A 25991-nucleotide genomic window follows, 5' to 3' on the forward strand; every position below is an offset into this window, starting at 1 on the left:
TGCTCCTTTCTGCCATGAGGACGTTGAACATGTTATTGCCTCTGCCTAGAACAATCTCCATCCCTATCTTCCTCCTTCTGATCTAAATTCTGCTATCACTTTCCCTGAACTTCTGTAATGGATTATTCTCCCTGCTATGGTCTCCATGTACTTTTTCTCATCACATATACCACAGTAATTTTATATTTTTTTGTGTGATGTTTTTTCTCCTCTAGACTACGAGTTTTATAAAACAGGAATAGTGGTATTTTCTCGGTGGTGGTGGTTTGTTTGAGTTGTTTATGTTTGTGTTTTTCCCCCTCATTGCCTGACACGTTGCCTGGCAACATGACACAGTCATTAATCATGGTTTCTCTAGCAAAAGTAATTATTTTAAGACTTAGGACTATGATGACGCAAGCAGAGCTCATCAGAGTCCTTCTGTGAAATTGATATATGGATGCTGGGGTGTAGTGTTTGTCTTTTTGCCAGGGTTGTTAAAGATAAGAGGATGTGCGCCTGGCTCCAGACAAACATCTTGCCTTCCGTTTGGAGAGAGATTGTTAATAGAAAGAAATCAAGCAGACATGAGAGGGAGCATGTGTCTTGGGGGCACTGAGTCTTGGTTCTAGTCCCTGAGCCTGGTACCTAATGCTTTTCCTTCGATTTTGAGGATTATCTCATTATTTTTCCCAGCAAGTAAGTCAGTACATTCCTTTTGCTTAATCAAGTGGTCCCAGAACAAAAACCATGTCTCCTTCCCATTTGTTCTGACAAAAGTCCTGGAAAGTAATCGCACTAGCTTGAGTCACATGCCCGTGGTCAATCATTGTGGCCAAAGGGGATAGAATATGCTGGTTGGCCAGGTCCTTGTTGTATACCTATAGTGGGAGGAGGGAGGCTTTACCTAAACTGCTTGATTTGAGTTTATACATCCCCCCCAATTAGGGGGATGTAGTTCCTCAGGAAGTAATAAGGGAGTTATTACCAGAAGAAGGGGATGGATATTGGGCAGGTATGGTAGGCTGAAAAATGTTCCCTCTAATGATATTGATGTCAAATATCTGTGAATGTTACCATATTTGGAAAAAGGGTCTTTGCAGATATATTTAAATTAAAGATCTTGAGATGAGAAGATAATACTGGATTATCCAGATGGGCCCTAAATGCAATCACATATATCCTTATAAAATAGACACAGAGGAGGAGGCAATGCGACCATGGAGGCAGAGACTGGAGTGATGCCACCACGAATCGAGGAATGATGACAGCCACTGGAACGTGAAAGATACAGAAAATGAATTCTCCCTTAGAGCCTCCAGAGGCAGTGCAGACTTGTCAATACCTTGATCTCAGACTTCTGAGAATGGTGAGAGAACAAATATGTTTTAAGCCACCTAGTTTGTGATAATTTGTTACAGCAGCCACAGAAAACTAATACAGCAGGTTAAAACAACAGATACTGAATGCATATTATCTGCTTCCAAGTATCTTACAGTCTCATATGAGGAGAGTAGCTACATTCAAAGAACAACTGAGGACGCTGAGCAGGTTAGAGAGATCCAAGTAAACAGCCTATCTGAGGACTGCGCAGCAGTTATTGTTGTGAGAGGAGAGAAGTCAGGAAGAGCTTATCGAAGAAGTGTCTTGAACATAATCATAAAGAAAGTAAGGGATGTGTTATCAAAAGGTAGAAAGTCGTTAAAGTGAGGGGAGATAAAAGGTAAGAAATGTAATAGGACACAGCCATGTCTACAGAAGTCTAACCAGGGTGAGGTGATAAAAATGAGTTTATATAAATAGTTGGGCCTTGAGTGCTAAACTGGAGAAGTTAAATTTGAACTAAGACGTGATAATGAATCAGGTTCTTAAATATAGTTATAGGTTGAAGATATTATCTGAAAAGAAAAATCAACTCCCATGTGTTAGTTTCCTATTGCCGCTGTAACAAATTACCATAAATTTAGTGGCTTGAAACAACAGGAATTTATTCTCTAACAGTTCTGTACATCAGAAGTCCAAAATGATTCTTTCAGGAATAAAATCAAGGTGTTGGCAGGGCTGGTCCTTCTGGAGGCTCCAAAGGAGAATCCATTCTTTTTTATTTTTATTTATTTTTATTTTTTATTTTTATGTTTTTGTGAGGAGATCAGCCCTGTGCTAACATCTGCCAATTGTCCTTTTTTTTTTTTTTTTGCTGAGGAAGACTGGCCTTGTGCTAACATCCATGCCCATCTTCCTCCACTTTATATGGGATGCTGCCACAGCATGGTTTGCCAACAAGCAGTGTGTCGGTGCGCACCCGGGATCCGAACCAGTGAACTCTGGGCCACCGCAGCAGAGCGCATGTGCTTAACTGCTTGCGCCACTGGGCCGGCCCCGAGAATCTATTCTTTACCTCTTCCAGCTTCTAGAAGTTGCTGGCATTCCTTGGCTCACAGTCGCATCACTCCGATCTCTGCTTCTGTTGTCGGAATGCTTTCTCTGATTTTGACTCTCTGGCTTCTGTTTTATAACAGCCTTGTGATTACACTGGGCCCAACCAGATATTCCGGGATAATCACCCCATCTCAAGAACCTTAACGTAATCACATCTGCCAGTCCCTTTTGCCACATAAGTAACATTCTGGGGATTAGAGCGTGGACATATTTGGGAGGCCATTATTCACCCTAGCACATTCCATTACAAAAATGGAAGAAAGAAAACCTAAAGATTTGAAAAATGACATTGTTTTTAAACCATTGCTGAATTTGCAGGAAAGTAAGGGGCAGCCCCAAAGTGGGACCCAGAAGTGGGGAGAAGGCTTGTGTTGGTGATGGTAAAGAATATTAAGTTGAAACTAGAATGATGATCAGTTAGTAAACTCAAAAGCCAGGATTTCTCTGAGGGCAAATGCTAATGCCGGTGCTAGGGCTGAGAGACTAATCAGGGAGCTTTCTAGGGCCTCTAAGGGCACTAATCCCATGCCTGATCACCTACCTAAGGCCCCACCTCAGAGTACCATCATGTTGGGGATTAGGATTTCAACATATGAATTTTGGGGGCGACACAGATATTCAGACCATAGAAGTTACCTTGCTTGGCAAAAGGGATTTTACAGATTTGATTAAATCAATGACTTGGAGATGAGGAGATTATCCTGGATTATCTTGGTGGGCCCAATGTAATCATAAGAGGGAGGCAGAAAAAGAATTGTCAGTCAGAAGAGGATATGACTACAGAAGAAAGGCAGAGAAAGATGCAATGTTTCTGGCTTTGAAGATGAAGGAAGGGGGCTTCTAGAATCTGGAAAACACAAGGAAATGGATTCTTCCCTAGAGCCTCCAGAAAGGAATGCAGCACTGCCAACATCTTGATTTTAGCCCAGTGAGACCTGTATTGGACTTCTGACCTATAGAACTCTAAGACAATAAATTGGTATTGTTTTAAGCCACTAAGTTTGTGGTGATTTGTTACAGCAGCAGTTGGAAACTAATACAGCTAATATATCTATATTGATATTAGTCAAAAAGCATTACTGGAGAGAAAATCTTTCATAATGAAAGAAGGTTCCATTCACCAGGAAAACATAACAATTTTAAACATGCAAGCCTAATTACATGGCCTCTGTGCTAATGTTCCAATTCTATGTAGAGAATTACAAAACATTACGAGGTGACATTAAGGAAGACCTAAATAAATGGAGAGATACTGAGTTCATAGATTGAAAAACTCAATATGATAAAGATAGTTCTCCCTAAATTAATTTATAAATTGCATGCAGTCTCAACTAAATTTCATCGGGTGATTTTTTATTGTTTGTTTGCTTTGATTTTTGTGGAACTTGACAAGCAGATTAAAATTTTATATGGAAATGTAAAAGTCCAAAAATTGCCAAGATATTGAGAGAACTTGCTCTATAAGATATCAAGATTTATTATAAATTATAGTAAAATAAGACAGTATAGTGTTGGCATAGGGATGGCAAATAGACTGATGGAACAGAATGGAGAGCTCAGGAACAGACCCACACATATATAGTCACTTTATGTATGACAGACATGCAGTAGGGAAAAGATGGGCTTTCCAAAAATGCTGCTGGGACAGTTGGGTATCCATATGGGAAAAAACAATGTCCCTACCTCACACCACACACAAAAAGCATTTCTAGGCTTAAATGTGAAAGACAACATTTAAAGCTTTTAGAAATTAATGTAGGAGAATATCTTTATGACCTCAAAGGTAAGGAAAGAACTTTAAAACAAGATATAATAAGTACCAACTATAAATAAAAAGATTGATACATTTGAATATGTTAAAGAACTTTTGTTCGTCAAAAGATAGCATAAAACAAGCAAAAAAAAAAAGCAAGGTACAGAATGAGAGAAGATATTTGCTACGCATGTAATTAATAAAAGACCAATCTCCACAGCATATGAAAACTCCTTCAAATCAGTAAGAGATAATCACATTGAAAAAGTGGGCAAAAGACTTGAATAGGGACTCCACCATAGAAAAAATATAAATGACCAATAAACATATGCAAATATGCTCAACTTCATCATTAATAAGGGAAATGAGAAAATTATAACCACAGTGAGATACTGTTAGCCATCCTCCAGAGTGGCTAAAAGAAACAGTTTGGTAACACCAATTGTCGGTGAGGGTGTAGTGCAGCAGAAACTCCCAAAGACTGTTGGTGGTGAGTTGGTGCATTCACTTTGGAAATCAGTTTGGCATTATCTAGGAAAGTCAAAGATACACATATCCTGTGACCGTTATTCTACTGCCAGGTAGATGCCCTTAAAGATCCCTAGGATGCATGTACCAGAATAGTCAAAGCAGTGCTGTTCATTATAGCCCCACACCAAATACAACACAGCATCTATCTACAGTAGAATAAATCAATCAATCATGGTATATATTACAATGGGACACTGTACAGCAATGCAAGTGAACAAATTGTAGTAGCTCTACTCGGCAGCATAGATGAATCTCATAAAGATAATATCAAGTGAAAGAAGTAAGGCACAGAAGAATATATACGGCATGATTCATTCATCTAAAGTTTAAAATCCGGCTGAATGAAATTATATTGTTTAAAGGCTACATACACAGGTGGTAAAACTATAAAGAAAAGCAAAGAAATTATTATCACAAAAGTCAGGACAGCGGATACCTATCCAGGATAGTGGACAGTGGGGAGGGAGAAGTTTATGACCAAGACAGTACAGATAGCAGGGATCAGGAGAGGGAAGGGAGGGATTCTGAGAGTAACGGATATGCTTATTTCTTGACCTGGATGGTGGTTATATAGGTTTTCCTTTCACGATAATTTATTAAGGTGTATATTTATGTTTTGGGCCCTTTTTGCATATACTTTATTTATATGTTAGATATACTTTATATGTTATATATATACATAAATGATATATAACAAGTTAAAAATAAAGAAGAATTCTGATAGTGGGAAATAGGACAGTCTGCATCAGGATGATCATCTAAGAAGCTATTGTAGTTAATCGGGGTATAATAAAGATGTTAAGGGAAGCTGTTGAGCCAAAGCCCTGGTGACAGACAGTGGCTAGATTTTGTACTATGTGATTCTTATTCCTCTGGCTACAGATAGGAATGCATACATAGATGGTAAGACTATACAGCAAAGCAATGAAATGTTTATCACATAGTCAGGATAGTGGATATTTCTGGACTTGAGCTGGGCGCCTGACCCAGGAGCAATTGATGGGGAGGCACCCCTTTCTCTCATCGTTCTTTTTTTTTTTTTTTCTGTGAGGAAGATCAGCCCTGAGCTAACATCCATGCTAATCCTCCTCTTTTTGCTGAGGAAGACCGGCTCTGAGCTAACATCTATTGCCAATCCTCCTCCTTTTTTCCCCCAAAGCCCCAGTAGATAGTTGTATGTCATAGCTGCACATCCTTCTAGTTGCTGTATGTGGGATGCGGCCTCAGCATGGCTGGAGAAGCGGTGCGTCGGTGCGTGCCCAGGATCCGAACCCAGGTCGCCAGTAGTGGAGCGCGTGCACTTAACCGCTAAGCCACAGGGCCGGCCCTCTCTCATCTTTCCATCTCCATAGAAAAGGCAAGCTGCACAAAAGGGATGTATACTAATCAGATTTCCAGCTTCCTAAACAATGGAGACCAAGTCTGGTTTGTTAGAGAGAAAAGGAGTGTGTTGAAAGGATATTGAATAGCTCATAAAATTGATGGAAAAGCTGAAGAATGAGGATTGGAATATGGACAGGAGCCATGGAAATTAGGCAGCCAAAAAAAGAGACCAAATCGATACACAGGAAGAATCTGGTTAGTATCCAACAGCTTCTGTCATTGGCATGGCCACCATTGGACACTGGATGCTCCGTTATTGCTTCCTCTACCACCTCTGGAAATTTCGATTCTAAACTGCCGTTTTCTTCTCTGTATTACTCGCTCCAGAGTCAAGGTCTTAGGTAGAAGCATCTGGTTGGAATTTCGCATGCCCAAATTCTAGAGACAAGGGAGCTGGAAAAGGGGCAATTTGCCCACACTTGAGCTTTTTTAGTGGAATTCCTTTCAAATAGGAAGTGTGTTTAGATACTGGGTGGCCAAAACCAAAAAACACCTATCACAGGGTCTATCAAAAATATACATATGCAGGGGCCGGCCCAGTGGCATAGTGGTTAAGTTTGGCGCACTCTGCTTTGGCAGCCCAGATTTGCAGGTTCGGATCCCGGGTGTGGACCTACACTACTCATCAAGCCATGTTGTGGTGGTGACCCACATACATAATAGAGGAAGATTGGCACAGATGTTAGCTCAGGGCCAATCTTCCTCAAGCAAAAAGAGGGAGATTGGCAACAGATGTTAGCTCAGGGCCAAGCTTCCTCACCAAAAAAAAAAAAAAAAAAAAAAAAAAAAGGAAATAAACATATCTGGCTCTCACAGGGAGGAGGAAAGAGTAATATGATTAGTTAATATCTGTGAAATTCACTGGGCCATGTTTTTACTGGGGGCCAAGAGATTGTGCACAGTCATTAAATTGAAAGGCAGCCAGGCTGTCTCTTCCTTCTGCCTTGCAGTGCACTATTCTCTCTCTTTTCTAGTTTCTCTGCCTGTGATTAGGAATGGGGAGGGGGATGTAATTCTGAACAGCTCTGCACTACAGGCCAAGCTATCTTCAAATTAGGAAGGTGGGGAGTGACCTCACTGCCATCTCCCACCTGGCCCTTCACAGAGAGCCCTACAAGTGTATGTTTCGGGGTGTCTGACCAACCATGAAGATAACTGACATCTGGATTCCCATTGGCTATGATCTGTTTTCATTATCATGCAAAAACCTGGAGAACTGGCATAAATAATTTAAGAACAAACCCGATTGACTCTTGGTAAATATACAACTCAGTTAGTAGGAACAGAGAGTGTGTAGGCATCCGTTAATTTATTTTACAGAGGAAATAAAAATTGTGGTTAAGTTGGGCAAGTTGGATTAAATGGAGATTAGTTAACCGAGCTTCTACTTTAAATAGTTATAGATAAGACATTTCTTCAGAGGGTGCATTATTGAAAGTCTAAATGATTTGGCTTCTTGGACGACCAATTTAACTTTAAAGAAGCTTACCTGTTTTTAAAGACTCCTTGAGCAAGCAAATGCCTTTCTGGGAGCAGGCTCTTTTCTGGTCAACATGGGTACTATTGATGTGTTCAGACTGACCTCCTGGCTTCTGGACCCTTGTCTAGCCTAATTCCTAGTTATCCCATCCTACCTCTGCCTTGATCTCCCAGTTGGCTTTGAGGCTCCCCTTCATAGGTACCTGGTTCCTCCAGTCTCTAGCCTTTTGGGGCTTCTTCAGGGCATGCTGACCTGCCTTCCTACTGGCTTCCTCCTCTGCAGGAAGTCAGGTTTCAGCTTCTGTGCTCTAAGTCGGTTACCCACTCATCTATTTGCTTTCCATTTTCCAAACTTCTGATATTTTTTCATCTGTCTTCTCCTATATTTGTCTTTGAAGGGTTTACAGCTTTTTAAAAAAAATTATCGTTCCTTTACTCTCAGTTTACTGGGGGTTCTGAAGAGACCAGAGTTACTGCTCGTCTTCTGTACTTCATGTTTGGCCTTCTCTCTGCAACAGTAGATTTCTATTTTCTAAACCCTTGATTTCCTGGTTCTCTAGAAAATAGGAGCCTCCGTTTTGAGCTTTCTAGACAATTTAAAAAAGATATCAACGTAGCCTTTTCCTGGGAACAAATAGGGCCTAGCAGAGCCCTATTTGTTCTGTGGTTAATATGCAGTCAGAAACAGGTCAATGTGAATTAGCCTTTGTAAATATCAATTAAAAGCTCGGGAACTTTTGGGGATAAAGGTTAAGTATGATTAGTTTAAAGTCAAGCTAACTCTGAGAAATTTCCTCTTGATTGGAAAATAAGACTCATAAAGTCAGATGAGCTTTTGTCCTTTGAGTATGAAGGAGAATATTTAGAGACTGGGAGTTAAAACTTTCCCTTAGAACAAGAGGGCAGTTGTAGCATTTCCTAAACGGTCAACAATTATTTTTTATACAAGTACATAGGCACTTTGTTTCAAAATCCTTTTTTGGGAGGTGGGTGGAATTTAAATAATTCTTTCCATCTATTATTAGTATACAACTTTTTCACATATTTGGCTTGTTTCTGTGGAAGTATAATCAGTTCCTTGAGGGTGGAGTATGTTTCTGACACATCCTAGCATCTCTGAGTGCCAGAGCATAGGGGCTTACGGTAGGGGTCAGGTACTGTGCATGAGCTCATCGAATTTTTATAACAACCTGTGAGGGAGGAATTGTTACCCTAATTTTATAGGCGAGGAAACTGAGGCACAAGCTACACAGCTCTAGTAAGAGGTAGAGTCGGAACTGACTCCACTTGGCTGATTAACCAGGTTAGCTAGATCCTACCCTAGTATCCTGCAGCATCTGCCGTCAATGAACAGGTAAGGTGCTCTCTGGAGAGACACATCTGGGACTTCATGGAGCTTACAGAATAGGTTGCATGATTGCTTGCTAATAAATGCATTTGGCCTGAGGCTATCTTTCACTGTAACAGACCTTCTGGAGCAAAGTCGTGGAGAAACCCTATAGCTCAACTTATCTCTTAGCTATCGGAGGCTACTGATGTCTGCCCAAGAGAAGCTAATAAATGTGAATGACTAAATTGACTTATGTTAATTTGTAACCTCTTTCTTCCTTAGTTCTCTCCAACTGGAAGAAATCTAGTTCCAGAGAGTCAAATAATGTCTTGTGAAGATTTATTGTACACTTCCATGTGGCTATAGTCTCTGACATGAAGCCCTCCCTGCAATGCGTGAGCATTTGGGACATGGGCAAGGCCTCTGGGCTGAAATTGCAAACATCCAGCAGCTATAAATTTAATATCTCTAAGTGCTATAGCTCTCCTGGTGTTTCCAATTCCACTGGAAATGGAGTTATGATCAGCCACTGGAGGTAAATGACTGCAGCGTCAGGCTGGCCCCTTGCCTTCCTTTTGGTTCACTGTCAAGGCAATTCTGCCCTGGTGACCCTGTCTCCCTCCTTCTCTGCATCATCTCATATGTCCCCCTGGGTGTTCCCCTGTCACAAGTAGCTCCAAGTTCCAAAATCCCTGGAAATTTTAAGCCTAGATGGTTGTTTCATATCACAACCAGCTTGTGAATTGCAGGTCTATTTAAATTTTGTGGTGAGAAGCACAGAACTGGTACTTTTAAAATGTCTTGAAAAGTGAAAAATATATAAATAAATGAATCAAGAAAAATAACCTAAGTATTGAGTATATATTATCCAATACAATTGATGAAACTGTAGACCATACTCTCCAGACTGATTTCACACAAACTTTTAAGTTTTAATTTCACAATAACTTGAAAAGTGATGTGCCCACTTCAGGTAAAATTTGGAGTCTCTCTTCCTCCTAGTCCATCTACCTAGTCCTTCTAGAACTGTGCTGATAGTACTTTACAAAAAGTTCTAATCTGTGCTATCCGATAAGGTATATGTCATGTGACTACTGAGCACTTGAAATGTGGCAAGTTCAACTGAGGAACCTAATTTTTAATTTTATTTATTTTAATTAATTTAAATAGCCACTTATGACCAGTGGCTACCATATTGGTCAGAACAGATGTAGAATATGGTGATGACCTTATAACAGGATAGTCTAGGTTATGTTGCAGTCACAAAGAACCCTAAAATCTTGGTGACTTATAAGAACAAAGGTTTATTTCCTGCTTGTGTTATATACCCATTGGGTTGGGGTGGGGACCCAGGTGGATAGAGCAGCCACTATCTCACATGTTGCCAGTCATTATGGAGAGTCTTGCACTAGCACTTAAATGCTCTGGTGCAGCAGGGACACACATCACTTCTGGTCACAGCTCACTGACCAGGGCTAGTCACAAGGCCCCACCTAACCAGGGAGCCAGGAACGCAGTCCCTAACCATGTTCCAGGGGGACACAGAGCCTCAGACATTAACCTCCCTTCCAAAATATACAGAAGGAGTTCCCAAGGGGTAAAGAAAGTAGTATTGTGTTTTCTTGAAAAGTGGAGAATTGAGTATCTTTAGAATTCAGTTATCCATTATCTCCTTGATACTCATTAGAACAGATTTTTAAAAGCAGGTGAGAGGTGAAGCAAAGAGTAAAACAAACATTTTGATAAGAAAAAGTCTTTCTTTATATAAATGAAGTTAGGGCTGACAAATGTCAGCATGTCTTTTTAGTTATACATACAAATAAAGTTTAATATGAAGATCTGCAATGTAAGAAACAATCAATGGATTGTTTTTTAAATGTTTGGGATGAAATGGAATGGAAGAAAATGTATTTTTTTCCTCAATGCAGAATATACTCGATACATTTTTCACTAGCAAGGAATAAAAATTCCTTTTCTTTAAAAATAATACATTTCTCACTAGAAACATTTGTGGATTATGGTTGCCTTAAAAAAATGAAAAATATTAAATATTTATTAACTGGACAGTTGTTTCTTTCCAGACTACACTGTGGAATCAGAATCATCTAGTCCAACATTTAACAGCACGTCTTGAATTCTTTCTAGAATATCTACAATATTGTTTGAACATCTCAAAACATGGGGAACTCAGCATCTGATATCTGTTAACAGACTTCCTATAAAGCAGGAGTGATGGTTTCCTGATGACATATGCTTCAATATTAAGACATGGAAAGATAGCACTTGGCTGCCAATAACAAATTGCACCAAAGTTACAAATGCAAACCAAGGCCTGGTAAATAATATTAATGATGATGACGATTTTGTCACATGCTAAAAACGTCATATAGATTTTAGCATTATGAGGTTACTATGGATATCCTTCCAGAATGTAACTGAACCAAACTGATGCTCAAGAAAAATTTTGAACTAAATGTGTAAATTAGGCTACTTACTATAAACAAGGACTACCTAAGTCATTCTGTTCCTTACTAAAACACAACCATAGAAGCCATTTATGCAGCACAGTGTTTGTTTTTAATTTCCAAGGTCTATCTGGGTAATCTACAACTGGTGGCATGGAAAGAAAGAGAAGGCTGCAAAGATTGAACAAACAGCATGCACTGTGGTATCCTTTATTTAAAAATTGTGAGCTAACTACAGTTGTAGTGTTCTCATTTACCATTCTGATGGCATAATAAACTGAGAGAACATTAACACAATTTCAAGAAGGCATTAAAAACCTGTAAACAAACATACACACCACACATGCGCACGCACACGCGACACACACACACATAAAGATTATAGTCTAACACAAAAGTGATGAAGAAAAGCTTTGAATGCTCTAAATCAAATTAAAAACCCTTTATTATAATAAACTGTGGCAATACTGTGGCTATTATGAAAAATATTGTAACTGTTTAAAAAGCAAAAAGGAAAAATACTGGCAATTTGAAAGTAGCAGCAAAAAGCAGATAAAAATAGAATGGAAGATAACATAAGACTAAGTTATATCAAAATTCTAATGTTGATACTGTGTAGGATTGCACTGAAGTAATTTCAAATTGGTTCCCAAGGAACTACTAAGAAGTCCCTTGAAATATTAAATTGCTGTACTTTACAAACAGTGGAAAAGAAAAAAAGTATTTGGAATGTTACACACACACGCAGAGGAACTGTATTAGGCATATGAGTTATGGTCTCTGTTCATGACCTTCAAAAAGTTTTATAAAGAAAAATTTAAGTGCCAATGTAGTGAAAGAAAGTTAAAAATTCTTTAAGATGCAAATCTGAGTGCATTTATCAGGTCTAAGAATATATTTCACGGTTGGGGCAAGTCCTGACTGATGCACATTCGAGAAGAAAAACATCGTGGAACCCAGAAGGTAGGTAGAGTTCTCTGGAGAGTGTTTAGAATGAAGGTGTATTAAACTCAGACTATCTTGAAGGAGATTCCAAAGTACGTGGAGTTCTATAGCTCTTCATCAGTTGAAATCTGTTTCATAGTGGCCAATAAATAATTAAGACTAACTTTCAGCAAACTGGTTTTTCATACATTCAAACACAAAAATCTTTACCACACATGCAGAGCTGATATTCTATAACAGCACAAATATGAATCCTGGTTTAAGAAGAAAAGCACATTAGCAAGGATTTTTTTTTTCACGGTTCTTATAAAAAAATGTCTGAAGCTGCTAGACATCTGCAAAGAGGGGATAAGTTTAGATTTCCTACTGATTTTGGAAGAAAGGAGGTTCTATTTTCCTAAGGAAGCCCGAGTCATCCATGAGCAGGGGACCTGTCTTCAGAATCTAAGAAGCGTAATGTCCTTAGTGCTTAAACTCATGGCAAGTTCAGATCCAGAAAAGCTGGCAGGTAGAGTGGGGGAGGGAAATGAAAAGTTTGAATGTCTACAGTATACTTTGGAATAAAATGTGCCTCGTAAGTTAAAATGGCTCAACTGCCTTCAGAATGAAGTGCTGCAGGACTGGAGAGGACCTGGTGCTCTGGAGTCAGGAGCTGGGAGAGAGAGCCTCCATCTCCAGGGACCCTCTGGGCTGAGCTGTGGCTGCAGGGCCCAGAGCCCTGTTGTGGCCTTATTTTTCACGAGTGCTTTCAGTTGGGGAATGTATGACTTTGCCCAGTTAACTACTTCTTTTGGTTACTTGCTCTCTAAATGAAACTGGTCACGCAAGTTACTGGTTCTTTCGTGAAATAAATCCAGCTGCACTGATATCTTAAGGTTCTAGCTAATTCAAATTAATGCCCATCAATAACGCTGCCAGGTATCAACTGCTGTTGCTGAAGAATCAACCCCCAGATGGCCTAACTAGATAATCTATCACACTAGGTGCTTTTACTATCTTGGATTTTTTGAGCTTTAGAGAAATAGTCTTTGTAACAAGACTTAGAAACTGCGTCTCTCTGGCTTTGTTTCACTCTTCCTCTTCTTCCTCTTCCCCTTCTCCTTCTCCTTCCTCCATGGTTTCCACAATGAGCTCCGCTGTGCAGGTGGCTTCTCCAAGACTGTTGACAGCCTTGCAGGTATACTTGGCGTCGTCATCCCCGCAAACATCGCTAATGATTAAAGAGCAGTTCCCATCCTCATCGTAGTCTATCTGGAAGTGGCGGGACTCCCTGATTGACTGGTCATCTTTGAACCAGACGACCTCAGGGTCTGGGTATCCTGCATCGCAGGGAGAGAACACAAGTTGCAGAATCTCTTATTCAAAATTTCTTATCAATTCATGCAAGCAACCCTATACTACCTCTATTGATTAAGGGGGTAAAGAAAAAAAATTATGGTGTTAGCTTTTAGCATCTGCTTTGATATTTACATCTGAATATGGGCATATATTATAAATACAAATATATGAAATCCCCAAATAAGGTATTCTACAGTCATCCCATTTCTCATTCACGTGGGGCTTGCACCACCTCCCACCTTCATACAGACAAAGACTACTACCTGGAACACCACCCCAACTCCAACTACACACCTAGGGCTAAATATCTTCTTGGATGAAAAGAAGATTTTTTATCTTGTATAAAAGTTGGACTTAAATAAATTTAAATAAAAAATAAGAGTCAGAATAACTGGGCACAAGGGATCTTTTGGGGGTGATGGAAATGTTCTAAACTTGAATTGCAGTAACAGTCGCACAACTCTATAAATTTATTAAAAATAATTGAGTTGTACATTTAAAATAGGTGTGTATTTTTATGGCATATAAATTATAACAATAAAATTGATAGCTCTATAAAACATAAGTTAGAGGAACTGATAATATTGCTAAGAAAAAAAGCAATATTTGTCTTAGTCTGATCCAAAGACAGATAATCTGCCTGTAATAACTGGAAATTCATCACGTCAATTAGGCCCATTTTATGCATTAGTCACGTTTCTGCAAAATTCAGCATTAAAAATATATACGAAATATACCTTTAAAAATATATAATAATTACAATTGACTTGTTCTTAACTTTTGGAGAAGTATTTTTACAGCAAAAAAATTGTAGCCCCAACCAGAATAAAAATTTACAAAAAAGAATTAAGCATCCTAATTCTTTTTAAGTAGAATTTTGTCTTTATCGAAACAGCATCCATATACTTTAATTTCTCCTCAGCACTCCAGTTGACGTTATGCAAATACAAAGAAAATAATCCCCAAGAGAAAAGCAAGCACAAAGATGATAATCACTATGTTATAATAATTTTTTTTTTTTAAAGATTTTATTTATTCATTTTTTCCCCCCAAAGCCCCAGTAGATAGTTGTATGTCATAGGTTCACATCCTTCTAGTTGCTGTACGTGGGACTCGGCCTCGGGTTGGACGGAGAAGTGGTGCCTTGGGGCGTGCCCGGGATCCGAACCCGGGCCGCCAGCATCAGAGCGCGCTCACCTAACCGCTAAGCCACGGAGCCGGCCCTGTTATAATAATTTTTAAAAAATAAAAAAAGGAAAAAGGAAAGAACCTCAGAAGACCCAAAGACAGTGTTGATGGAGAGAGGTACAAGCAGCGGCCCCAGAGCCTTCAGCAGAACCCCTAAGCTGGGCACTTCCACACCAGCCAAGGTAGCGCATCCACACTTTTTTTTAATTGAATGAAAAAGAGAAGGATTATGGTAGGCATTTACAAGCCATCTTGGTAATATAATGACGCAGGAGAAAAATTGTTTTTTCATTCCTAACTTTGGGTTACTTTACCCAAAAGGCATTATCTGGTCATATTGCTGGAGAATCTTCCAGAGTGGGAGGCACAATTTGTTCTGACTGTGTCCCATGCTAGGCAGCCTGGGGAAAGTTGCTTCATGAACTTCTGTGCTTTATTCGGTCAGATTGAAATGGGAGATAACCCTCCATCTGGTTGGCACATGACAGTCACAGACTTGAAGAGGCCTGGGTTAAGATCTCAAAACGTCCCTTGAGCTCTAACAACTCAGGATTCTATAGCCATATTATTCCTGGCAGCAGAGGAGAAGTGTGGGGAGGATGCCCAAACTGAGTGGTTTGCCCAGATGCCTGGCTCCCAACTTCCCTGTGTGAAGTTACATAGCAGGCTCTTTCTCTGCACTCACCAATCCCACTACTTTCTCCTTGACTCCATGACATCTTTAAAAGACTTTCAAGGTTTCCCCCTTTTCACATATGTTGTCTCACAGAACCCCCAGAGCCACTCAGGGCATCAGACATCATATGACAGCTGAGGGCCTGAGGCTCAGAAGAGTCACATCACCGCCGAAGGACACACAGCCCGCTGATGCGCAGCAGAGCCACTGACTCCACATCCTATGCCCTTCGTGCCAACCTTCCTTTGAGGGCTTCTTGTGGCCAGTTCATAGGCTTCCCAGAAGCTCATTTCACTAAACATGTTCCATAGCCAAACAGGTCCATGATAAACCACTTTTAACTGGGATCTAGTGGCTGATGTAAGTAGGTGAGATATCAAATGTGCCCTAGGTAAGTCCCTCAAAGGCACTAACCTCCAGTGGGTGGGAGTGGGGGCAGGGGGCCAACTCCTCCTGACCCAGTTTCCCTCACAGCCTGGCTGTTCCTAATTGCTCTCGGGCTGCCCAGAACCGACATCTTGCCCAGGGCACAGAGTAGGGGCACAGGCAGCCATACCCCTTTTGTAGTAAAGGGAAGAACAGCCATGACTTACCTTCAATCTTGCAGTCAAATCTAGCAGCGCTCCCCTCCACAACTTCTAAATCACGAATGGTCTTAGAGAAATAGGGCTTTACATGGGGCTTTTCCTCAGCAACAGCCTCAAGGAAAGCTTGGGAGACATCTTCTAGAAGACAGGGAAGAGGATGTGGTTATTTCTTCATTCCTGGTTCTCTCCTCTTCGCTAGTTTAAAAAAGCTGACTTTTTTTTTTTTTAAGTTGCTATCATTTAGCAAATAACGCACTTTAGAGGACTGAATCATAAGCACACCTCTCTCGGGGACAGGCTGGCCTGCTGCCAAATTGTTTTGGCAGAAGAGAGAACTGTGACCAAACTGGGGAAATGTTTGGACTTCCCCCTTCCCTTATGCTGACACATTGAAAAAGGAAATAATCTTTAAAAAGGATTTTTGGCTGCATTTCATGCTGTTTCAGGATTCAGTTGAGGGCATCTCAGAACCACACAGCCTTCCTGGTCTCTGTAGCCCCTTTGCCCTCCTCAGTAGGAGCCAGGTCCTAGAGGCATCTTCGACTGGCCAGCAGTCCTATCGTCCACACTTTTATACTCCTTCCCTTTGTATGACTGTGGACCAGGGTTTGGGATTGGTCCAGGGAAAAGCCATAACTTGGAGGGGCTCCTGTATCTTCTCCCGCCCCTTCAGGCTATTCTGGGTCATCTGGGGAGTGGCAGGAATGGATCAGAGGGATCAGGCCCATGTGCTACAGACCCTGTCCCTGGCTGTATCAGAGCAGCCCAGCAAGCGGCCTCACCAATTACCCTGCCTTTGTGAACAAAAGGGATCTAGACTCAGCTTCTCACCTTTGGATACCAAAAGCCCCGGGCAGAGGGAGGTAGAGGGGTGTCTCTGGCCAAATGAGGCATCTCAAGAAGATAAGGGCCAGACCCTGCCTGCATCTGAAGCAGGAAGAAGCCAAGGCCTTCACTGAGGAAGTGGACGGATGGGGTGGCCTCTCAAGGACAGTGGGCAAGTAACTAACCCTACTGGTGGTCTCCAGCTGGGGCCCCGCCAGTCAGAGTCCACCCAGTTCAAATGGCATGTTTTAGCGTCACAAAAAACACCAAACGAATGCGGACCGTATGAGTTAATTTTTGTTTAAAACACAGTAAAAAAATGGAAGAGTATTTTTTAAAAGTACACGACTATATAGGTGATTTTTATTTTGTTTGCCTATCAACATACAAGTATCACTTTTGTAATGAGAAGAAAGGAAGCTTTTAACGAAGCCTTTGCTAAATCTTATGTAAAATATAGGGAACAGAATAGCAGAGATCATCTAGCTCTATTAGACAAATATTAACTTTCCCTCTGAATATAGTTAAACCCAAGGTTAAACAATTAAAGAGTAATTACTAGACTTTGTAACTGTTGTCAGGGCAACCTAGAAGTAGTTCTGAATTTTATTCTTTAGGTTGTATTATAAAAAACCAAAAAAGAAAAATCCTCCCCAACACCTCAAAATGCCCTTCCATCCCCCAACCCTTCCCTTTTCACCAACTGGTTGGAGAAAGTCTTCCTGGAGCTCCTTACCTTCGGATTCTAGTTTTTCTGCGTTGAGCGGGCTGGTTGGTGACCCTGATGAGGATTTCCTGCCACTGAGCCCTGAGATCATTGCCATAGAGGACAGTCTTCCAATGGCTCTCACAGCATTGCCCGTTTTCTGGAAAAGAGACACTGGAGTTGGACTCAGGCGGCGTCCCTGGATCCAGTTGGGCAGCGGGGCTTGAGGAGAAAAGCCCAGCCCAGGAGAAGCAGCTGTCCCTGACACAAGGGCCTCCCGAGCGCTGAGGTTCTGCCAGAGGAGTGAGCCCAACCTTGCTCTGCTCAGCACTATCAGCGTGTCAGAAGATGTTCGGAGAATGGAATGGGGCCTGGAACCAATGTGTGCGTTAATGTGACTAAACAAGGTCAACATGAGACAAAAACCCTTTTCATACTGTGCTTCAACTCCCATAAAAGGGATAGTTTATATAAAGCAACTGCAGGCTGAGACAGCTCCAAAGACTTATTGCTGACGGGGCCCAGTGGGGCTGTTTCTCGTAAAACAATGCTAGCGATAGGATTTTAATTGGTCAAGAGGATAGTTACTACAGATCCCACAGGTCCTGATGCAAAAAAAAAAAATGTGCATTCTATTGACCTTGGGCAAGTCGATTAACCTCTCTGGGCTTCAGTTTCCTTTTCTGTATAAGGAGGGGGGTGGACAAGATGATGTCCAAGGTCTCATTTAGTTCTGTTTATGATTCAGATACTTAAGAGATTTTGGGAAACACTCTGGCTGGCCCCAGCACGACTCTGTGAATGCACAGAGAAGTTCTGGAGGGGTGTTCTTCCCTGATGGACACTCAGGCACCAAAAAGAAGCACCCGAAGAAATGAAAAGCAATGACTCTTCGCTTTTCTGAGACGAGGCACCCCGGGAGAGGACAGAACTTCTGCTGAAAAGGATGCCAGAACTCAAGATGAACATTTTCTTGGCATTGTAAAAATTCTACCAAGCATAGGATTTAGGTCAAGAAATCCTCAATAACATACACGTGTGACTATGTCTCTCACCTTTAAGTAAAGTTTCTCACCCCTTTTCTAAGGTCAATGGCATGACTAAGGTAAGAAACTGAGGCATAACCAACTCTTTCCGCCCCTGCACCCAGGGCATCTTTTCAGGCATCCAGATGCTGTGTATCTAGAGAGCAGATGTTGTCACCACAGCCTGGCTGCTGAGAGAGGAGGGAAGAGCCTGTACATAGGCAAGTGGCTAGCACTTACCCATTGGACCTCAAACTGTGCTAGCTAAGCCAATTTCCTCCTCAATTAACTTCATACGCTCAAGCATTTCAGTAAAGCCTCACCATTTTGGACTATCTGGAAAGCCAGGATGCTTCAGTAAAAAGATTTTTTTGAAAGTAAAGAATTTCAGGGCATTAAGGAATCACACAAAAAAGTGTGTGCGTGTGTGTGTGGTTTAAGCAGAGACTTACTGCTGTGACCATAATCACTTTTCTGACATGTCACATGCCATCCTGGTTGCAGACTATTTTCAAGCACCTTGGACAGACATTCCCTCTTGCTCTGTCCTCTGGCCATCCGCCCTCTTGCATATATACTGTTTGGTGTGGTTATGCTTCTGGCCCTCTGTCACCATGGTGAAGCTGGGTCACTCTGAGCAGAACCCAGGAAGCCGCAGATGGAGGTGGTTGGGGGGTAGGAAGACAAGAGATGACAATTGACCAACTTAACTGTGTGCAGAGGGACCGTGGCCCTGCAGAGAACACCGCTGCAGACTGGGACCACGGGGAAATCTTGCATGCTCTTCTGGGAGAGGCTGTTACTGGTGACATCAATGATCTGTTTGTTGTGCTAGCTAGAGTGTGGAGCCATCCAGCCTTTCCCGTGGGAGCTTACCCTGACCTCAGGAAGGGGTAAGAGGTGGTGCTAGCCCCAGCAGCCCTCCCTACGGAGTTGACGTCAGACCAGACTATGTCCCAATCAGCCAAACTCTCACACTCAGCCCTTCTCAGCTCTTGATTCCCTTTATCCAATACAGATTGGTTTGCCCTGGGCCAGGAGTCTCTAAACTCAGAGGGTTCATTACCAACAACTGACAGGTTAGTTCTCTAACCTGATTACTGTGTGACCTTGTGCAAGTCAGTTCCCCTCTCTGGGCCTCATGTCCTTGGACCAGAAGATTTGAAGCTACCTGCAGCTCTAGTCTTCTACAGAAAGACTATGATTCATACACGCAAATGTGTACCAGGGAACACTCCCTTGATCCCATGGGCCCCTAATTCCAAACACCTGGATTGTGACTGACCAAGATTATCTTCACTTGTTTGGTGTGGAATGATGAAGTCTTTCCTCTTCTATTAACAAAATGACAAATATGAAGTTATCAGAACACGGCAAATAAAAAAGTTACAATATTTCAGAGGAGGCAGCAAATACACATTAACAAACAAATAGACCACACAGAGGGGCAAATTTTCCATCAGATGGAGTGATACCGCATACAATCTCTAAAACAGGAGGAAACATAAGAAGTGCTTAGTAAGGAAAATCTTACAAATAATCTACATCAGAATTCAACCTTTGGAAACTGATTTATGAAAAAAAATTGGTAGAAAAGTTATTTGTCAGAACCGAAAAGAAATCTATCCATATGCTCTAGTGTTCCAGGTTCACGCCTTTGAGCTGAAAGTTGATTGCTGCTTTACTGACCAAGACTTCTGGAAATTTTTGGAACATCAAGAAAGACAGTTTCAATTCTCTATTTCCCACCCTTGTTTTCGGGAAGCCTTTTTCTTGTTTGAGGGCAATTGCCAAGGCTGGGCTCCTGTGTTCCAGGTGGGCAGTGTCCGTACTGGCCTCCTTAATGCAGCATAGACTCCCCTCCCGGGAGAGCCAGCGAGGATGACTAACCAGCCCAGTTTGCCCAGGACTGAGGGTTTTTCAGTGCTAAAATGGAGACAGTCTCTGGTAAACCAGGGCAGGCTGGTCACCCTGGAGCCAGCCAGCCGTCTTAGACACTATGTATATACCAACAGCCCCAAGACCACAATTTCCCTTGAGAAATGCATATCCAAATGGGATGGCCAAGAATACTCTGTGCTATATCGAGTCGAAAGCTTTCTTCCCTATGGCCCTTTGTCCATACTGCTGGGGTCTTCGTGGTTCCCGGGAAATAAAGACAGCTGCCATGGGCCTCCAATTCCTAGACCTTTGCTTCCAGTTTTGCAGGCAAAAGTCCCATTATTCTGCTCAACTAACCCACCCTCAATGCTACTACTCACCACCATATCTTTTTAGAATTCTTTTACATAAATAAAAAGACCTACCTTCTTTCAGAATAACTATAAGATCAGTAATGTGATTAGTCATCGATATATTGCCTTGCAATGTAGGGATTTGTTCTCATGTTACTTCCTTCCTCCTGGGCCTCTTATGAAAACCACACCAGAACGATAATAAGGAACCATCTCTTGTGCAGCTGTGGAGAGTTCTGGGCCACCTGTGCCTGCCCTGGCCCTTTGTCCACCACTGTCCACCCCATTCTATTCCACTCCACCCCCCGGCCACGCCCCACCACACAGAACCTCGGCTGCTCTGAGAGGGAACCCCCTACTCCAGCAGGGCTAAGGTCCTGGTATCTGGAGTTAAAAATGTGGAAAACATTTTCCTAAGGAAGAAATGTAACACAAGATGATCAGATGCAGCTGGGCTATTACCAGGGAAATGATGCTTCAGGGACATTATGTCTCAAATGGGATTTTGTAGACAACTTTTATGTGTAATTTTGTGAAACCTAACCACTGTTTTTGTGGCAAAACCATTTCCAAATGCTGCTACTTATATTAAAATATGAAATTAAGGTTTCCTCTCTGAATTCTACCCTTTTCTTTCCCCTCTCACTTCCAGAAAACCTTATGGCTAATAACACTGTAAGCAACCAGAAAAAAATTTAAGTGATTAAAATATCAGCACAAATTATGGTTCCCTGACCCATCTGACTAAAAAATTCCATTTATTTCCTCTCTCATGTCCTTATCTCTCCTCTGTGCCTGTCCCCTGGGTTAAGGCTCTTCCTGGCTTTGGTTCACCAGCAGATGTGCCGTTGCTCCCGGAAAGCCTGAAGTGATAAGGCTGCCCCTTAACCCACAGCCCCGTCCAAGCAAAACCCAGTGAGACTCGCCGCTCTGAGGACCACCCCACCCCACATACCAGCTATTTCTCCAGAAATCCCGCTATTTCTTTGAGATCTACTGGCCATAAGATCATTAATAAAGCCAACCTTTGATTTTATGGGCCCCCCCCCCCTTTTTTTAAGAATTTGTAACTCTGATTTCATTGGATCCTAATGGCACCAGAGGGTGAGGTAAACAGCACAGGTGTTCCACCTCACCAATCCACCTAACCTCCACCACACAGGGAGCTAACCAAGAACTGACTCCTGCTGTGGGGGGTTCTGGCTAAGATGTGCAGGGGATGGTGGTCCCTTACACCCAAACATCCAAAGCCCCTTGTTCACCTCTGCTCCGTCTCTTCACCTTTGTGTGAAGTTGTACTTTTCAAGGGAACTGTGGCGTAGCCATCCTGTGTGGCAAATTACCAGTGTCCCACTTACCCCTATAACAGTGATTTCCTTCTTCTCTGCCACGTAGGCAAGGTCTAAATGCCCCAGGACCCCTGACTGCCTAGCTAAAAGATTCTGCTCCTGCCAGGCCGGCAAAACCAGGGTAAGGTGTGGTCCCCACCTCTGTGCCTTTTCCTCCATCTGTGCTGTTATCCCCTCTTCTCGGTGTTCCAGCCCATTTTTATGACCAATTTCAAACTCCAGCCCTGGCAGCATTTCCTCACATCCACATCCCACTCTGGTGTGCCTGGCTCCATTCTCCTGTCCACACTCACATATATGGGTATGAGAGCTATACTGATAGTTTATCATTCTTGGTGTGCGTTATGTCCTTTTATGTCTATTGGCTTCAGTTCCCCATCACACTATACATTCTTGAGTATAGAAAACATGGACCCTCTAGTGGCCCAGGAATTTTATATACCAATAGTGATAGTAAAAGTAATAAAATAGATGATGATAAGTTCTCTATGGTTTGGGGTGATCATTTTATCCATCTGCTAATAGTCGGACGTAATTCTGTGTCCTTGTTAAGATTTGTTAAGACTGTGTGCTCTGGAACCAGGCTCTGGGTTTGAATCCTGGCTTTCCCACTTATTTGGTACGTGACCCTGGGTGACTTTCCTAACCTTTTTCTGCCTCAGTTTGTCTGAAAAGCGGGGATAATAATAGTACCTGCCTCCTAGGAGTAAAAGATTTAATGCATACAAAGTACGTTGAATGTTCCCTGACACATGGCCAGCCCTCCACACGTTAGCTACTGGTGTCATTTTTTTCACATTTACTATGTACCAGGCAATGTGCTAAAGGCCAGATGAAGATTATCTTGTATAATTCTCATAACACTGCTGTGATGGTGGTACCATGATTATCCCCACCATAGAGATGAGAAAATGAAGGCACGGCAAGGTTAAGTCACTTGCCCAAGGGCATGTGGCTAGTAACATACAATCTCCCTAGAGGGTGGGGACTGTGTTTCTCTTTGTACATCATGTGCCCTCCTCCTTCATCGTAAAGAAATGTAAGACCATCACACCACCTTTAAGGAGATTGCGTTCTCCAGGGTTGCCAAATAGTCCTAAAGGTAACATTGTTCCCTAGCCACTAGGAAATGAAATGTCAGGCTCCGCCCCAGACTATTTCAGAAACAAATTTAAACATTTTTGGAGTGAGGCCAGAGCAAGCTTGGAATGAGGGTGGCTTGAACAAAGCAAATATGAGGGCCAACATCCCAGTCCAAAGGGACCACCTCATTACCTGCCATTTCCTTCTTGCCATGTACTTCTTCATCCGGTCCTTGGAGAGCTTCTTGGCCTCCATGTTCTTGGTGTCTTTCGTTAGCCATGGATGCTGAAGGCACTGGGTGCAGTCCAGGCGGTTTCTGATGGAGGCAAAGATCAGAGGATTTCTGAGCAGGAGGGGACCTCAGAGACTGGTGGTCAGATCAGAAATGGGAGGTCACCTGTCCCCCGTCACACAGGGCAGACTCCAGGGCTCTCTGCTCCCAGTCCATCCACCGAGATCAGGGTCACTGTGTCCCTGGCCTTTTCCCTCTCTTGGTCTGGGTTACTCTGATTAGACCCAGAACAGGTTGGTGTTAAGAAGACCTAACCACCAAGTAGACAACTGGAGTCTCATGACCTGCCCCTGGGGTCTAGGAAGGGTAAGTGCTGGAGGACAGACAAGTCTGGGAATGGCTGGCACCATATTCCAGGGTGGGGTCATTCTGCTGGTCACATGGGGTTTGGGTTTGGGGCTGTAGAGGCCTAATCCTTCTGCCTCCCTGGATAATGAAATATTAGGCCCAAGTCTCCAAGGACCACTGAACTCTCATGTCTTACGGTGTGGTTGAGTATCAGGTTTCTCCTGTTAGAACTCAGAGGTATGTCCTACATACAACCTATGAATTATGACAACCTTAGAACTGCACTGAGACTCATTTAATCTTTCTGAAAGCTCTGGGAATCTAGAAATACTTCAGGGCCATCACCTTAATTGTAATAGGACTAAGAAAGCCCAAAGAACCATAAGCGAACATATGTAGAAAACTGAGTATAGGAAAATTTGCTAAGTATAGCAAAATGTAGTGATCTTTAGATAAGGGATTATGGATTATTTAAATTTTCTTCTATTCAAATTTTCTACAATTTACATGTATTAATTACATAATAGAAAAACATTTTAAAAACTGCTGATAGATGGACATTTCTGGCTGAAGAGATGCTGAGTTTAAGAGTTTATGAACATCTAGTGTCTTGACCTATTTGAAATTAGTTCTTTGTCGAGTCCATTTTACGAGCATAGAGGGGTCAACACAGCTCATTACTGAATTAATTCAAGGTCAAAATAGGGTATATACACAATACCTCATTTACCAAGTCTTCGGTGAATGAAGCTTGGTTAACAAAAGCAATCTTTGGACCAGAGTTATTAGGAAGGAGGTCTGCATCTCCCTGAGGCACCTTTGGAGTGTGGATCCCTCACACCCGAAGGGAATCTAGACCCCCCACAACATCCAGATTTTCCTTAGGTCATACCTCCTTTGGATACAAAGACTGTGACAGCAAAATGTGAAAAAGACCTCCCTGTCAAGGAGTGTAGAATGTAGCCTCTGGAGGAGTTTGGCCCTGAGACGGCTAAAAAGGACTGAAAGGAGGGTACGTAATCAGAAAATCAGACAGAACCATTCTAAGAGACCCTCCAGCATTGCTCCTTTAGCAACCGTGCTCTTCTGTCCCAAACAGGATTTCTCCCAGAGGTGAGCAAGATGACCGGCAGCCTCGGGGTTTCTGGGGGCCAGGCAGACAGGGCAGAATCTAGGCCACAAAGTCACCTGGCGAATGCAGAGCCTCCTGCCTGCCCATGGAGTCTGGCATGCCACCTATTTCAACATCACCTTTCCAGAGCAAAGCTCATAACTGCTCCCTATTGCCAAATACGACTCTGTGGGGCCCTTGGAGCCAGGCCCTGCCTCACCTGGCCACCTGTTTACAGAGCGGGTGAGGAGCCCAACAGGCCAGCTGCTCTTACCTGCTCTTATCCCATTATTCCCTTCCCCTGGGGCAGGCCAGCTCTCCCTACACACGCACAGCACCTCACCTGCTTTAATTTAGCTGGTCCCCCTCACCAAGAGAGTCCTCACCAGTGAATTCTGCCAAGCCACAACCAAGACCCCCTCCAACCTCACCTCCTCTGCTCAGTCTCCTCTACAACTCCAACCTCCATTCTTCTCTCACTGACATACTTACTGAGTGCCTTGTGAGTCTGACCTTTCCTCACAGCCTTAGGCCATCTACATGCCTGAACACATCGGCCTCCCACTGTCCGTGACTGTTTTATATATTCATCCACTGACCAGGCAACCGAAGAAGGCAGAGGTGGGGAACCTCACAGTCTGCACTGCCATGAGGGGACAGAGATGGAGCTGGGAGAGGGCTGAGCCCAGTGCTCTGGGATCACAGCCTAACTCTGGCCAGCGGTAGAGGCTACCTGGCCATATTCAGGCAGGTAGTTCTTAAATAACTTAGATACGAAAAAAACACCAAGCCAGAATAGTCTGGGGACATGATCAGGACACACAAATAGGATACTTCCTGTGCAACCCCTGAAGAGGGGCTGAGGTTTCAGCAGGGCTTCTACGGGCCACAGCTGGACATGGAAAATAAAAGGGGCCGTCATTATTCATACACAACAAGCTGCCCCTCGCCCTGTAACACTCTGTCAAGCGTTGCTCTTCAAGTG

The 25991-nt window shown here is 42.5% G+C and overlaps 1 protein-coding gene across 1 annotated transcript in view; it reads right to left on the reverse strand.

Annotated features, from left to right (window-relative positions):
* Nucleotides 1–11555: 11555 nt before the first annotated feature.
* Nucleotides 11556–25991, reverse strand: part of MYLK (myosin light chain kinase) — a 268738-nt gene continuing 254302 nt past the window's right edge. Inside the window, exons 29-32 of the mRNA XM_058555934.1 lie at nt 23508–23631; nt 17655–17784; nt 16100–16231; nt 11556–13623 (exon numbers count right to left, since the gene is read on the reverse strand). Coding sequence (XP_058411917.1) covers nt 13373–13623; nt 16100–16231; nt 17655–17784; nt 23508–23631 — 637 coding nt within the window. The 3' untranslated portion in view covers nt 11556–13372. The remainder of the gene's footprint in view (nt 13624–16099; nt 16232–17654; nt 17785–23507; nt 23632–25991) is intronic.

This window comes from Diceros bicornis, chromosome 15 (genome assembly GCF_020826845.1).
Source record: "Diceros bicornis minor isolate mBicDic1 chromosome 15, mDicBic1.mat.cur, whole genome shotgun sequence".
NCBI classification, from domain to species: Eukaryota; Metazoa; Chordata; class Mammalia; order Perissodactyla; family Rhinocerotidae; genus Diceros; species Diceros bicornis.